The sequence below is a fragment of the Trachemys scripta genome, chromosome 17 (genome assembly GCF_013100865.1).
Source record: "Trachemys scripta elegans isolate TJP31775 chromosome 17, CAS_Tse_1.0, whole genome shotgun sequence".
NCBI lineage: Eukaryota > Metazoa > Chordata > Testudines > Emydidae > Trachemys > Trachemys scripta.
In genome coordinates this window covers 21,016,493-21,032,277 of record NC_048314.1, presented here as the reverse complement: position 1 = coordinate 21,032,277, position 15,785 = coordinate 21,016,493, and the positions used below count along the sequence as shown (strand labels likewise).

Here is a 15,785-nt window from a genome sequence, read left to right as displayed (position 1 = left end):
ATTTCATGCAGCACCTAAGTCTTCCTAGGAGGTCTTCCATCCAAGTACTTGACTCACTTAACCTTGCTTAGCTTGTGGAATCTTGATAGCAGCTCAACAACACACAGGATATGGTACGGCCTCAGTCTTATTCTCACATATCAGCTTAAATGTTTGTTTAAAGTAAACAGCATATAAATGTTCCATAGGCGCCCCCCAGTGCTGTCCTTGGTGCTGAAACTCCCACTGCACACTTGGCTGGCCTAAATATATAAATTCTGCACTAACCCGGCCAGAGTTCTTTAATAGAATCCGGAAGGCAACTAGGCCCTCCTGCCCCTGTTGTTTGATGTGTTGCAAACTGATCTGAAGTGAGGACTATCCGTGGGAACCTCCTGGATGATAACTGAAATGCGAGTGACATTTTTTATTAATAATTAAGATTGATTTACTTTTCAGCATCCTTGGAGAACTTCCTAACAAAGTTATATTTTAACCAAAGAAACACAGGTTACGTTGGTAGTGGGATAAAGAGCCAGTTATTTTAAAAGTCACTGGTTTGAGTCCAGCCTAAACCAGTAGTGTCTGAAAGCTGTTAGTAACTGATGGTAGCTCAAGGGATAAGGAGCAGAGGGGTCGATGAGTGAAAGTCCTGTTTCATGGGGATAATGCCCACATCACTGAAACCACCACTATGATGGGTGCTAATGAATGGTAGACATCTCAGTAGCCAGCCCAAGGACTTAATGGCCCATGTTGAATGGACTTCCCCTTCACCCACAGAGGTGCTCCTTCTAAGTCAGGATTGAGGTGTGTAAACAGGGCAATGTGGGGGAAGCCTGTACTGCTTCTCCCTGTGCTGTGTGAGGACTCAGCCTCTGAGATTGTCATTTACCTGCATTTAATTCACTCAGACATTTTACAAAAAGAAACGGGTGGTGGGGGGGGAATAGCATCCCCACGTACAGGAATGGAGAAGAATGTTTATGATCCCTTGCCCCCCAAGCCACTGCTGTCTTGGGTACAGTAATAAAACCAATCCAGTCATTTTAATAATCAGCCAGCCAAGGCAAAGGATATCCTGCACTACACAAATATGTTTTTCATTTATGAAGTGAAACCATTATACAGGCTTCTGCATTATTAATCTCTTGTCATCTCTGCTGTTTTACTGCATGGCACTCAATTCATAACAGCAGCACGACCATGGACTTTTCCTTAATTTCCCTTGCTACCAAGATAAATCTACAGGGCAGGATTGTTCCACTGAGCAGCTGCAAGTGGGGAGAGTGACTAGAGGAAGGAGGTGGTACATGCCGACAGCTCTGAACTGCAGGCAGTATAAGGATTGCTATGTATGAGAGAGTTCAGGGGGAAAAGAGGAGGAAGTAGGAGGCAGCCAAAGCTCTTAGAATGGCAAGAGCCAAGCTGAAGAATTCCCCATCCGAGATCAATTCACATGTAAAAACTGTCCCACCAGCAACGACAGAGGATGTCCATGGGGTCAGCCCCTTGTTACCAGCTCGGAGGATGGGATCCTTGGGGAGTGATGTCGGACAAAGGTATTGCAGGACTGCAGTGGTGCATGAGGTTTAGAGGGGTGGGGGCGGCGGCACATTTTTGTTTAAATATAAGGAACAAATCAGTGCAATCAGTGGCTCTTAGGGGGGGTGGAGTGCATTGCTTTTGGTAGGCATGTTAAAACCCTAATGTTCCATTGTGAATTAGGCAGCAGAATCAGGAGAAAGCCAGTTGCTTTTGAAAATGTTATAGGCACTCCTGTCTCTTTGAATAGCAAAAGCAGATCTGAAAGGCAGCACGGAGACCTCCAGTGCTGCTACCCAAAACTGTTGACTTGCACTGCACAGTATCTGGGCAGTATAAAAATGAAGCTTATTGTACGGTGATAACACAATCCTGTGCAATGTGCCTATGCACCATATTTTGAACTACAATCAGAGATGCATGATCCCACATCTGAGGAATAATTTATGTATGATCACACATGAAAATTATCAAAGTATTTGCATACACAAATGCTGCAGCCTCTTTCTGTAAGCACACAGCTGCTACGTGCATGGAGCTATGAGCCATTTCTTAGATGGGTCAGAATATTGTTCTATATTGCACTTGCATTATTCAGTTCCTAGCTTCTTCCTCCATAATGTTTCCTGAATATTGTAAAGATGCAGATGTTGTCCCTCATTTCCTGTTCTATTTATTCTGTTTTGTATTCCTTTTATTCCCCCTTTATTTTCAACCTTTCACCCCATCAGCACTCTGTTCCTTCTCAGCACAAATGGGTTATCTCACCTTTGAGCATGTACTGTATTTCCCAGTGTGTAATTTGGTGCTTTTTCAAGTTCAGCCCTCCAAAGCAAATGAGTCACGGTAGGAAAGCTTCTGTCCATGTCAGGTTTTACTTGTTTGGCATTTGCTTGGGAGGAATTATCCATTTCAGAAGCAGCCTCTCTACATATGTCATTGGGCAAGGGGAGAAATAGCAACACTTGTGGAATTAGCAGATGTGGTCCCAGTTGGAACAGAGGGAGAAAGGAACGTACCCTAGAAGCAAGGCATTGGAATCTGTGGGCTCCTCTTACTGGTGGCATGAGCGGGTGGGGGATACCATAGAGAACCATGCTGTGTGCATGCTGCGCTCCCAGGGGTCTGGAATGGAGTGCTCAGCATCTGGCTTTTTGGCTGAGCTCAAGCACAAGTCTTGGATTCCTGTATACGTTCCCTCTCGGGGGAACATGTGCCCTCCACCTGGTGATCTAGTGGATCTTTGCCATCTGACTTTGTGAGGCATGGTCTCAAATATCTGGGAAGTTGCAACTAGGCAGCATGCAGGTAGATTAGAACCAAAGCAGGCATGCGTCTGTGGTCTCAGCATGTTGTAGCCATCTGAGCCTCGCTTCATTTGGCACCGTTCTTCCACGCCCTCCCCTTTGCCAGTTTGCTTGCCTTATGCCCACTTCATCAAAGGAGCTTACAAGCTCGGAATGATACATAGTCCTGCGGGAAGTGCACCTACACGCCTAGAAGGGTAGGGCTGATACTCTGTTGGCAGAGCGGCCAATGCAGCTAGCTTCACTCTCTGTGGCTGTTCACGCCCTGCCAGCTTATTCTTCCCAATGGTTGTGGGACTCTTGGGTTACAGCTAGATTGTGGCCTTAAATGGCCTCGCACTTACTGCTGGAACTCCCGTAGGAGCCCATCGGCTGCGAATCAGCCAGAAAGGTACCGACTGAGAAGTACAAGGGGCATTGTCCCTCTGCCAGGCTCCGGGACTCAATGCTCTGCTTGCCCAGCCCTCCTGGCCCAGGGCTGGGAGCCACGACCAGATATCCAACCCTTCCTTCCTTGTGTGATACTTACTCCACACCCCTCTTTGGGGCAAACCTGTCACAAGGAAGGAATGTGGAGGGGATCCAGTCTTCCCATTGGGGTGGGGCAAAGAGCCATTGCAGAATTAATGAACCCGCAGGGGTTCTAGAGGAGGCCGTCACATGTATCAACATTCCAGAGGATATCTGTAGGGGCGCTGCCTCTGGGAAAGTGGGAGTGGGAACAGCAACAAAACATGTTGGACCCAATTCCCCTTGTAGGCCTTGTCAGTGGGCTTTCAGCTGGTGCACTGCTGCAGTCCACTAGGGTAGGCTTGGGGTCCCTGCACCATTGGCAACCACAGTGGCTCAAATCCCAGTATAAACAAGGGCTTCACTGCAATTCCACTGAAGTGAACTAAGAGGTGATTCTGACATTCTGTAGGTTAGATGTGGAGCACGAAGTATTAGCGGGAAACAGCTCATAGCCTGTGAGAAGAATGGATTGATCTCTTGAACCCTGGTCTAGCCCTCAGAGCTTGTACTGACCGGGGCTTCCTGAATTCTGTCACTGATTTGCTTCCTTCCTGTGTGTGCCACTTCCTGATAACCGAGTTGGCAGTTTGAATCAAGAGTTTTACACATCACTGTTGCCGCTTACAGGTAACAAAAGAGGGAAGATTGCTTTGAAGTGGTGAATGGCTTATTTAAGATATTCCATCTCCTCCAAAGCCAGACGCTGCACAGTCTCTGGCAGTCCCACTAAGCTGAGCGATGAGAATTGTTGCTGGGAGTTTGGGCTGAAATAATAAAGTAGTGGCGGAAGTAAAAAACAAAAAATATGTATTACAAACTGTTCCCACGGATGCAGATTAGTTCGCTGTGAGATTGAAGCCCATGGCTTAGACTTGTAGACTTTATTTTTCTCTTAATATTTCACATTTCAGTGATTTCAGCTGTAAAAACGTGGTGGCTCAGGGTCCAGTGCAGAAAAACGGAGGTGGGCTTGTTTCAAAACAATAGATTCTAAAGGTGTTTGATATTTGAACATCTAAAAGTGAAGAAGTGGGAGGCCTGTATTTCCCCGGTGTACAGAACTCGGAGCACTTTTCGTTGTGACATCGAAGGATTGGCTCAGTTCACGCCCTAGGTACCTAGGAAAGCCATTGGAGTTATTTCTTTGTCTCAAAGGGCTGATCTGGGCTGATTGTATTCCAACCTGTGCAACCTCCCGGAGCCCAGCGGGGTTGAACAAAGTGCAGAATCTGGCTCTGTCTAGGACACACGTCTTTAACTGTTCTTAGAAACAGGGTTTTGGGGAGCTTGGCTATTGAATATGGGAACCAAAATGGGGGAACTTTAAACAGATTCAGCTGCAGCCTACATTCCTGTATTGAGTGGAGTTAATGGTGCAGGGAGGACTTCACAGAAGGGAACATATGATAGGAAACAACACTGAGAAGCCAGAGCAAGAATCCGACCTAGCTCATGCTTTAAATACCTTGCTGCATTGGGGCAGGCTTAAGGCGGCTGTGTTTGGTAGGCAGTCGCTGGCTGGCTGTAGGACATGGAAATACCTTCACTTGGATGTCAAGTATCAGAGGGGTAGCCGTGTTAGGATGTACCTTCCCGTTTCATGTGCTGCTGATTTCTCTGACACACCAGATACAAGGGTTATTTTTTTAAATACAAAAAAGCAATTTTGCAACAGAATCATACCCTGTGCAAGCAGCTGGGAAAGAGGGGGCTTTTTGGCCAGTTGCCCTGGGGCAATCTTAGGAGATCAGAAATGTGCACACAGAATAGCTTGTTTTTAAGGCCTCTTCTGAAACACCCTCTCTTCTCTCCCCACGGCACACTGCAGGGAGCTCAGTTGATTGGCTTGAAAAGCACAAAGGGCTGAGCAGAAGTAGCTGGGAAATGAATCCGAGGAGCCATTGTTTAACCCCCTTTTTTTTTAAAAAAAAAAGCTAAATTCTAAGAGAAAATGTGCTTGTTTTCTTTTTTCAAATGAAAATAAGTAAATGGAGCATTGCTTTGGCCACTTGCCACCGTGAGCAAAACAGCTAGATCCCTGGCTGACGTCTCCCCAGCACGCCAATGAGGGAAATAGCAACAGTCTAAACTCAACATCCCTTAAAGATCAAGCACTTCAGCAGGAGGGAGAACCACCCCAGAGTGTTTGGGAAGCATAATTTCTAAACAGCCAGTGATGACTTCTCCTCCAGGGGGGCAGCCAGGCATTAACAAATGGCTTGTACTTCTCTGCAGGCTCCCAAATGCAATTAGAACAGCGGAGAGGTCCAATGTGATTGTAGAGTCCATTAAAGCCCTTTTATATTAACAACCAAGCTGCTGAGTGGAGTGTGTGTGTGTGTGTGTACGTGTGTGCGTGTTTTCCACCTGCTGTCAAACACATTTCCATGTCAGTGTTAAAATTCCCTTTTTTGGGGCAATAACCCTCAGAGCTATTTTTTATTTGATCATTTCTGGAGCAGAAGGTTTTCTCCAGCAAATGTGGCCTTGTAAGATTGAACTCGATTTGCAATATACTAAATGGACTCTTTGGCTTTTTTAATATCAGCCTAGGGCATTCGGTGCAGAAAAGAGAAACAGGAGCAGCAGCAGCTGACAGGTGGAATCCTGCTTCCTCCCCTGCCCCTTACAGCGTCCCACAAAAGCTGGAGATAGGTAACAGGTGTGTCACACAGTTATGTCAGCTGCTGAGTTCCCTAGAGATGGGCCCTTAGAGCAGCAAGTATCTTGTTACGTTACAGAGTTCCCGTCCAACTCTAGCAAGACACTTTGGGAACAACACCTCTGGGACAGAGATCTATACAATAGCTACTTGTTGGAACCCCCAGAGCAAGGCCACTGCCTCTCTGAGAGGGACTGAAACGCCTACACCTGAACAATATTTAGATTGCTGAGTCAGGAGGTATTGTGTATCCCGGCTCTGACCCTGTGTTTGGTAAGACTTCACCATACGCCTCTGCTTTGGCTTTCCTGAGTCACATTCACTGAGCTGCACCTGGCTGGTAGAATCGTTTCTCTCTTCCTGTGTCTTTGGCATTTCAGCTCCCTTCCCCCCCAACCCATCTTTTGGGCTTTGGGGTAATGGAAGTAGGGTGACCAGACAGCAAGTGTGAAAAATCGGGACGGGGGTGGGGGATAATAGGAGCCTATATAAGAAAAAGACCCAAAAATCGGGACTGTCCCTATAAAATTGGGACATCTGGTCACCCTAAATGGAAGACTGGTCTGAATCCACCCTCCTGAGCTTGGGGAATGGGGTTGTTGGAATTACAGCCCTGATTGGGATTTTGGAGCTGGGTCCAGCACTGTGATGGATCAAGGCTGTGACAAAGATGGCTTTTTAATTTGCTTTTTTTAAATATCTGTGTCAGACAAGAACCCTGCAGCCCTTCCTCTGATGCAGGGACAGTCACACTGGTTTGTTCCACCTCAAGTTTAGATTTCTGCAATGCGCTGTTCATGTGGCAACACCACAAGGCTGCTCAGAAACTGAAGCTGAGCCCAGAATGCTGTAGCCTGCTTACTTAGTGGATTCTCCATAGCAGGAATTTAAGTAGGTTCCCATCGTGTCTAACCTACAAAATGGATTTGGCCTTGGTTACCTGAGAAATCGCCTCTCCCCCTGGGCCAGATGGCCCCAGTTGAGATCAGCAGCGATGCTCAAGCTGCTGGCGAAGTTTTGTCTGTGAGAGTTCGGTTTTGGAACTCGCTTCCTCCCTTGGTTCTCCAGAGTTCAGATCTGTTAACCTGTGGGCACTCTACAGAGCCCATCTTTTTCTTCAGGCTGTGGGGGAGGGCGTGGGCTGAGCATTGGAAGAGTTGAAATTTATGACTGGTGGATATTTCTGTGTGCAGGTCATGTGAGTCACCCTTTGTTTTATTGTACGATGTGATTGTTGTGCTGAACATATCAGCCTTATGTTACGGTTGCCCGGAACAAAGAACGGTATCTATGGAGCTTTGTAGACCTGTATAAGCAAACAATGGGTTGATCCCAAAGCCCAGATCCAAACAGCTCTGAATTTGGAGGGCATGAGTGTTGTGTATGGGTGTATGTTTGCCCTCGAACTCCTGACCCAGAACTGAATTTAGCAGCTCAACTCCATCTCGCTTAAAAATATTTTTAATTTACCATTGTAAAATTAAGCTCTTGTATAGGAGTTAATTCCTAATGGTATCAGACTTTCATGAACCTGATCTCTGTCAGGTTCCGTCACTGATTCTTCCCTTGTGAAAGTTTCTAATCCTTCCAGATACAATGACAGGAGTGAGGGTATGGTTGTGTGGCTAAACCCCTGCAGTGGGAATCAGAAAATCTGGGTTCTTTTCCTGGCTCGGAAATGGACTCACTGAGTAAACTTGGACCAAGCTGCTATTCCACTCTGCAGCTCAGTTTCCACCTCTGAAAAGTATTTCTCCACCTTACAGGGATATTGGCAAAGGGAGCTTGGAGAGGAAGGACAGCCCAGTGATTATGGTGGTAGTCTGGGATTTGGGATTCCCAAATTCAGTTTCCAGTTCTGCCACAGACTTCCTGCATGACCTTGGGCAAGTTATTTAGTCTTTCTGTGCCTCAGTTTCCCATCTGTAAAATGCCTCACAATGTTGTGAAGATGAATATTCAGGCAATCAGACACCTCAGCATTGGGGGCCATAGGGTGCTGTGGATGTTAATACGCATTTTGCGTCTGCTCCTGCAAACGATTAAGAGCTGTTCTAGTGTTCATATGCATTCTTCTGTTTTCAGGTTTGATGTTAATGCTGGATTTACAGACCAATTTAACACAGTGGGTAGGACGGCTTTTATACAATTCTGCTTGATCATGTTCCACTGGGAAAACTGGAGAGAGTGGAAACTTTTTTAGTCACCCTTAACGAATTTGCTGGTGCATGCTTGCCGCCTAGAATCTAAACCACCTGATGTCATACCTGTCTAGTGGAGGCAGTTATAAGATGGGTATGACATCAGCAGACAGTGATAATACTTGTAGCCAATCAGAATGCACCTATGAACAGTTAGAACTACAATCCAGGAATATGTGAGAAAAGAGGCGGCCAGATTCCAGACTTTGTCAAACTCTGAGGAGTTGACATGTCACAGGTTCTCTGCGACTTGGTCATTCTGGACAGAGTAACCCTGGTGTCCGATTATGATCAGTGTAAGTTTAGTTCAGATGCTTGTTTATTTCCTCCCCCCATGTCTCACCCCAATCGTTCTGGGCAGGAGCTCTACTGAAGACCATAGGAAGGCCAGACTTTGGGCCCAGAATAACGGTGTTTGCTGTGTTGAAGGTAGGCCTGTCACACAAATGAAGAAGATGCTCGGCGTCTAAAGTCCAGTTACAATATCAATGTATACACTGGTAGGTGGTAATGAACAGCAGATGGTCTAAGTTTCTGGCTGTAAGCGGAGAGAGATGACAGCCATAGTAATTCACGTTAAGAGGCATTAGTAAATAAAATGAAGGATTTCATCACCTGCCGTTGACGAGCATATACTATACAATGGTTTATGGTATCTATTAAATGATTCTTGGTTATGAGTCTGGCTTTCACCTAACATCCATCTCATTGCTGTCTAGTCATGGGCACTTTTCCATATGGCATAGCCTGTGCAGCCTCTCATTATGTACTTCATTGCATGAGAACAATCTGGGATATTCAAATATGTGTGGGGAAACCCTGGTTCTGAACTTTCTTTCCTGAGGATTTGGATCTAGGCTCAGTGATTTATCTATGTTAGTACTTATATGGCCCCTAATATTATAGGGTCTGTGTACCTCACAATCTTAAATCCATTTATTCTGCTTTAGTGTGAGGTAGGGAAATACTATTATCCCCATTTTACAGAGGGGGAACTGAGGCAGGGGCTAAGGGACTTGCCCAAGGTCACACAAGACCTCTGTGGCACAGCAGGGACTTGGACTCAAGCCCTAAGCTAGTGCTCTGACTACTGGACAGTGATTCCTTTCTGGGATCAGTCTCCCCCTCCTCTTGGTATAACTATGATAATGTGTCAATTAAAAACCCCGCAAGGTAAGCATGATAATAGTGCCATTTTCTATACTGGGGCTTTTGTCTAGTAAACAGAATGTAGTAATGAACTGAAGTATTGTACTCATGAAGACAACACTGGCAAATTCGTATAAACCTTGGAGAGCCAGACATTTCTGCAAAGTAATTCAAAACCATCCCAAGAACATTGGGCAGCATAATTTTTTGCTTATCTATCTTGCACAATGTTGTTTGTAAAAACGAATTAACATGAAATATTTTGAGTAGTAATTTATATTTATGACTGAATCCCAAGGAAAAGGGCATATTTCTGACCACTTCTTAAATATATAAATGTCAGCGTTTTGTGGCAGTAATACGGCCTTGTCTTGCCCCCAGTACTTTGTATTGATGTGTTTTGGTGCTGGTGGTAAGATTGTTGTTTGACACTTCTCAAAATGATCCGAGAATTCTCATTTTGTTCCATTAATTGTCAGCGTACTTGACTGATGTATTGTAAACCTAGCTTGTTACCCTTCCTGATGATGTACAAGTTCCGCAAGACCGGAGAGGCATGTGACTGTCAGAAACGATAGTTGTGCATCTGAGGCTCTGCATTTCTGACTAGGGAGCGGTGCACCCAAGTGAGGTCTCTTGCACAGAGACGTGTGAAATCAGAATGTCCTTTGAAGAGTACATATCTCAAACAAAGCTTCATTTCATGGCAGCTGTGTAAACTTTCACTTGTAAAGCCCCTGCCATAGAGCCAAATCCTCTCGCCAGCCCACACCTGTGGATCTGGATGGGCTGGGCACTAAGGAAGTCTCTAATGAACATCTTTTGTGGGGAATCTGAGAGCCGATAGAATTATGCATCCAAAGGACTTTGTTCTACATCCCCTCCTTGTAGACATTTCCCTCATCCTCCTCTTTCCTTTCTTTTATGTCGTCTTCTAGCCCACACCAAGCTATTCTTTTGGACAAACTACTGGCTCAGAACGTGGTGAGGTAGTCCAGCTAATGCTTTAAGGAAATGGGTTTTTCAGCTGTAGGAAGTCTGCAGTCTGATTAAATCAACACCATTTCATGCGCTGTCCCCACACACACACATTGGAGCAGAATTCCCACAACCTTTGTATGCCTAGAAGGACTGGGAGTTCTTACGACCTCCTGACTTGCATGGTTCTGAAACTAGCACTGGTGTTCTCATGTAATTGCTTTTATCTTTGAAAGTACCCAGGGGTACTAAGGTGTAAATTTCTTCTTTGAAATGAAGGCAGTAAATTGGAGAGTAGTCGTTCTACAGGAGAAGTGTTTTTTAATGCAACGAATTTACCAAAGTGTCTCTTGGAGCATCTCTAGGAGAGTGGAGAACCTCCAGAGTAGGAAGAAAATGTACTGGGGGAGGGATCAGTCTTCCTGAACAACAACAAACATTGTCTGTTTGCAAAAAGATACTACAGATGTTCCATTTCCCCCCTTCTTAAATGGAAAGAAAGCCAAACTCTCCAAAGTTAGCCCCCTAAAAAAGTACTCAGTGGGCAGGGTGTTGGAGCAGAAACCTTGAGGACACTGACTCATCCTAGCAGAAGTGCTTCTTCTTTATAGATTCATCCCTGGGATTGAATACTTGACTCTTAGGAGCGGGACTTTCAGATTACTGTCCTCTGAGCCTCTCCTCAATTATTGGGAATTAATTTGTTTGTTTTATGATTGCTATGTTGCATTTCTGTAGTATATGCTGTGTGAGGATCTCCAAGCACTTGAAAAACACTGAGGAATTTTGCCTCCAAATGTCCCTATGATGTAGGCAACTGAGGTACAGAGAGATTCATGTGACTTGTCTGAGGTCACATGTAATTTGTGGCCAGAACCAGGAATATAGTCCAGGTCTCCAGAGTCACTATTCAGCGATCATCTGCCCTTTAATGAAGGAGTGTCTTCCTTTAGCCTTTTTAAACAGAAATGTGCCTGTGTTTCTACTACTGATGTCGCAACCGAGGGAGCATAAGTACTCAAGGGCTAGCCGTGTTTTGACCATCATGTCAACTAGCCTTGTTCAGAGTAGACATAGAAGTTAGGACACTGCTGCTGCTCCCATCTTGACTATCATCACAAACCTCGATGTGGAGTGACCCACAGAGCCGGGGGTCTGTGATGCATGGAGTTTCTTTTCTCCCTGCTGCCTCGATTCTGCCCCCATGCTGTGGAATCACATTTGTGCTGCTACAGACAGGGCTCTCCCTGCTTGCAGGGTCTCGGGGCCTGGGCTCCAGCACAAGCCCGGACATCTACACTGCAGTTTTATAGCCCTGTAGCCCAAGCCCTGTGAGCCCGAGTCGGCTGAGTTGGGCCAGCCATGACTGTGCCATGAGTCTTTTATCACTGTGTAGACATGCTCATAGCCACAGAATAGGGGGCAGAATTACCCCAGCCCACTAGTGATGGTACAAGGCTCCCAGACACTGAGGCCTTGGCTACACTTACCCGGTAGTTCGACGGCTGGAAATCGAACTTCTGGGTTCGACTTATCGCGTCTAGTCTGGACGTGATAAGTCGAACCCGGAAGTGCTCGCCGTCGACTGCGGTACTCCAGCTCGCCGAGAGGAGTACCGCGGAGTCGACGGGGGAGCCTGCCTGCCGCGTGTGGACCAAGGTAAGTTCGAACTAATTCGAACTAAGGTACTTCGAACTTCAGCTACGTTATTCACGTAGCTGAAGTTGCGTACCTTAGTTCGAATTAGGGGGGTAGTGTAGACCAAGCCTGAGACACTGCTGTGCAGTGTGGGCAGAGGTGCAATTACTTTTCTTCATCCATAAGTGAGGTTTTATTGTTCCCTTTTGTTCTAATAATCACCCAATTGTTGTCTTTTTCAGCTTATAGTAAATCCCAGGCCTTGCAAATGGCTGCCATTGGGAATGCCACGGGCAGCATTCTCTCTTTACGAACAATTTCCTCTCTCTCAGGTCGCCGCTATTGTGGCTTCATCTACTAAATGGTCTCATGTCAGCCAGTAGCTCCAAATGAATCTTTTAATGTTTGTCAGCAATGGCTTCAGACGCAACGATGCCTTCTGCTTACCCCAGGCGGCAGTTAGCTGTCAAGCCTTGGGGCCCTTTCAAGTTGCTTTTCCCTCCATGGTGTCCTGAAGGGCAGGTTTTGATCTCATGCATTCCAGTCAGATGCAGAGACCTGGGCTTGGCTGACAGGGTGGCGTGGCACCAACGGATTGGCCCATCTGTTTTTCTTTCCTCGTAGTGCTCTAAGGCTGCAGTTACGGAAAGGTGGAGGCTGGTTGCACAGAAACCCAGAAAATTCAAACCACATTCATGTTCTCCCATGACATCTTGGCAACCCTGAGTCTGAGTGTTTAGGAGCTGCCAATTCTATCCAGCAATGCTAATTGATTTTGAAGCATGCGGTAGAAGAATGCCCAGTGTTACCTCCCGCAGATCTCCAAAGGTGGGCGGTGTCTGATGTAGAATTAACAATTATTCTATATTCTAACAAGAGACAAGGTGGGTGAGGTAATATCTTTTATTGGACCAACTTCAGTTGGTGGGGGAGACAAGCTTTTCAGTTTCACAGAGCTCAGGTCTAATAAAAGATATTACCTCACCCACCTTATCTCTCTAATAATCTGGGACCAACACAACTACAACAACACTGCACACAGTACTCTAATAATGGTCATAATGCGGAACATGGCAACTGTGGCAGTAGCAAGTAGCTGGATAGGGTTCACTCGCCAATGCTAGATAATGCTTGCCCTCAAAATCTTTGACAGAGCTGATGAATTCAAGCCAAAGGAAAAATCCCCTTTGTCTTCACAATAGTTTTCTCTCTGGTGATTCCAAGACAGAACTTAAATTTGCTTCATGGCTGGATTTCATTTTTATTTTTGTAGCTTGTGAGACTTGCTATTTAGAATTCTACCCTTGAATTCTACTGCTCAGGGCATTTCTCTGGAGAGCTCATCTGGGCATGGTCTGGATGTGGCTAATGGTAGTTGTAGGATCCTGTAAACTAGAGAGGGAAAAGACCTCTTGGATCATCTTGCTGAGTGGCTTGAGCAAGTCTCTTGTCTCCTCAGTTTCCTCACCTGTAAAACAAGAATTATTCTGCTACACCTACCTTTGCAGAGCTGCTGTGAGAATCAGTTGTGATTCGTTTCTGGGACAGCTGCAAGGGAGTATAGCGAGGCGGTGGGACACCCCACAACCCCGCTGAGGGCTGAAGCTCCCCGAATCCCAACGTGGGTGGAGCCACCGGGTCAGGCGCCCGCCCCTCCGGGGTCGGGGTCACAGCCCCGACCCGGAAGTATAAAAGCTCGCCCGCAGAGCTCAGTGGAGCCCAGGCCGGCGGAGAGAGCCGACGTCCGTGGCCGAGCTCCCGCTTGGGAAACAGCCACAGGCCGCGACCGGCCTGCTGAGTCACCAGGCCGGCCGAGCCTACCTCTTGCCAGGTACCCAGAGGAGGACTGGCCAAGCCTGCCCCATGCTAGGTACCCCAAGGAGGACTGGCCAAGCCTGCCCCGTGCTAGGTACCCCGAGGAGGAGCCGAGCCTGCCCTTCGCCACCTACCCAGAGGAGCCAATGCTGGTGGAGAGCACTGACGACAGCAAGACAGCCCAGGTACCATCCGAGGGGGAGTGTGGAAGTAGCCCGGGGACAACCGACCCCAGTCTGGCTGCTGCACTGCCAGAGCCAATGTCAGTGTGTTGCGGCCAGGATCCCCACTGACAGCAGTGAGTTTCCGTCGCTGCTAGGGCCCCGGGCTGGGACGCAGTGGAGTGGGAGGGCCTGCGTCCCCCCTGCCACCCACTCCTTGGGTGGCAGACTCCCCCTGTTTCCCCTGGCCTAGAGAGGCTGGGGACCTGACTAACTATTTGCTTGCTGCCCACCCTGACCTAGGGCCTGGGCTGCTACAAACCTCGACCCAGCCCCTGCTTAAGGGCCTGGGCCTTTGATTGACTATTTGAATACTGCCCCGCCCTCACTTAGGGCCCGGGCCGCTATAGACTTTGCCTCAGCCCTTACTTAAGGGCCTGGGTTTTGGACCTCTGGACTCAGCCCCTGCTTATGGGCCTGTGCCCGTTGCCCCGGACTACCGCCGGACCAGAGTGAGGCGCTGGGACACCCCACAGCCCCGCTGAGGGCCGAACCTCGGCCCAAACCTACTACAGGGAGGAAACGAGCCTTCCCTGTAGCCCCAAACTGGAAAACTTCAGCTGAAAAATTAAAAAATGTGAGGGAAGGAGACACTTCTACATCCACATTTTTATTTAGCTGAAAACTTAATTTTCAGATAGTGGAGGAAGTTTTGATGGAAAATTTTCAACCAATCCTAATATTTTCCAGTATTTTTTCCAGTTTAATGTTGACCCATTTTTTAGATGATGAGGAGGGTCTTGCTTCCGTATTTTTAAACCTACCTGTGGTCTCAGAATTTGCCCTGAGAAAAGTGGGTAAAGCAATCCCAGAGAGAGTTACTTTTCTGTCCATTACACTCAAGTCCCTGTTCAGAGGTGCCATTTGGTAAACAAGATGTTCTTTAGCTTCCTGGGCCTGTTCCCGTTGGCATTCTGTGAGGCGCACAGAAATGGGCACCTGGCCAAGGCCTTCATCTACAACATGCTGGAAGTAAAATTAACAAACTGTGACGGATAATTTCTGCCGCTGCCTTCCCCCGCACACACCTCGGTGGCACGTGAGAGGACTTCACAATTCAGCATTCGCTCCCTCAGGTTATTTAAGTGTCAGTTTTTCCTGGCAGTTTATATAATGATTTCACCCCTGCTAGATTTTTTTCTACTTGTTTAATTTTCATCCATCTCCATTTGTCTGAGATTTGGACAGTGCTGGTCAGTGGCTTGAGTTAGGCTTTAATAATGCTGAGAAGAGGGGAGTCGTTAAATCAAGATTTGTATTGGAAATAAAGCTGCATGTGCATATGTGTCAAATCTAGTCGAGAATTCTTGGCAATTGCCATGGCTTATCCTGAGATTCTGTTGGCTCTGCCTCAGAGCTGGGCATATGGGTTCTCAATTTTTTTCGATTGTGTTTGGTTTATTATGAGCATTTTTCTCCTTCCTCAGGAAGCTATGGCTGATATAATCTTCTCATTGCATATTAATCAGCCAGGAATATATTTGGAGAAAGCCAGATCATCTGTTGTTTTGTCCCCATAAATGTGTCCCTGTGACATTTAAAAAAGTCAGTGGAAAAACAAACACAAACGGAGGGCCTGGAAGAGACCCTCACTGCTAATGTGTATAATCTAATTTGCAATGAGAGTGGCTGAGCTTGTTGGATCATTTCATACACGTGTATTGGTCTCTGTTTACAGCTGGGGAAATTCTATGTGCCTTCTCATTAGCAAATGATGGTTCTCCTTCGAGTGCTCTAGTAGTTTACTGAAACCCTACACTTATTATCTCTGTGAGTA

At 46.7% G+C, this 15,785-nt stretch overlaps 1 protein-coding gene across 4 annotated transcripts in view; it reads left to right on the top strand.

Annotated features, from left to right (window-relative positions):
- Positions 1-1,353: 1,353 nt before the first annotated feature.
- Positions 1,354-15,785, top strand: part of KCNT1 (potassium sodium-activated channel subfamily T member 1) — a 134,093-nt gene continuing 119,661 nt past the window's right edge. For all 4 annotated transcript variants that reach the window (XM_034751933.1, XM_034751932.1, XM_034751935.1 and 1 more), the window contains exon 1: positions 1,354-1,541. In XM_034751933.1, coding sequence (XP_034607824.1) covers positions 1,393-1,541 — 149 coding nt within the window. In that variant the 5' untranslated portion in view covers positions 1,354-1,392. The remainder of the gene's footprint in view (positions 1,542-15,785) is intronic.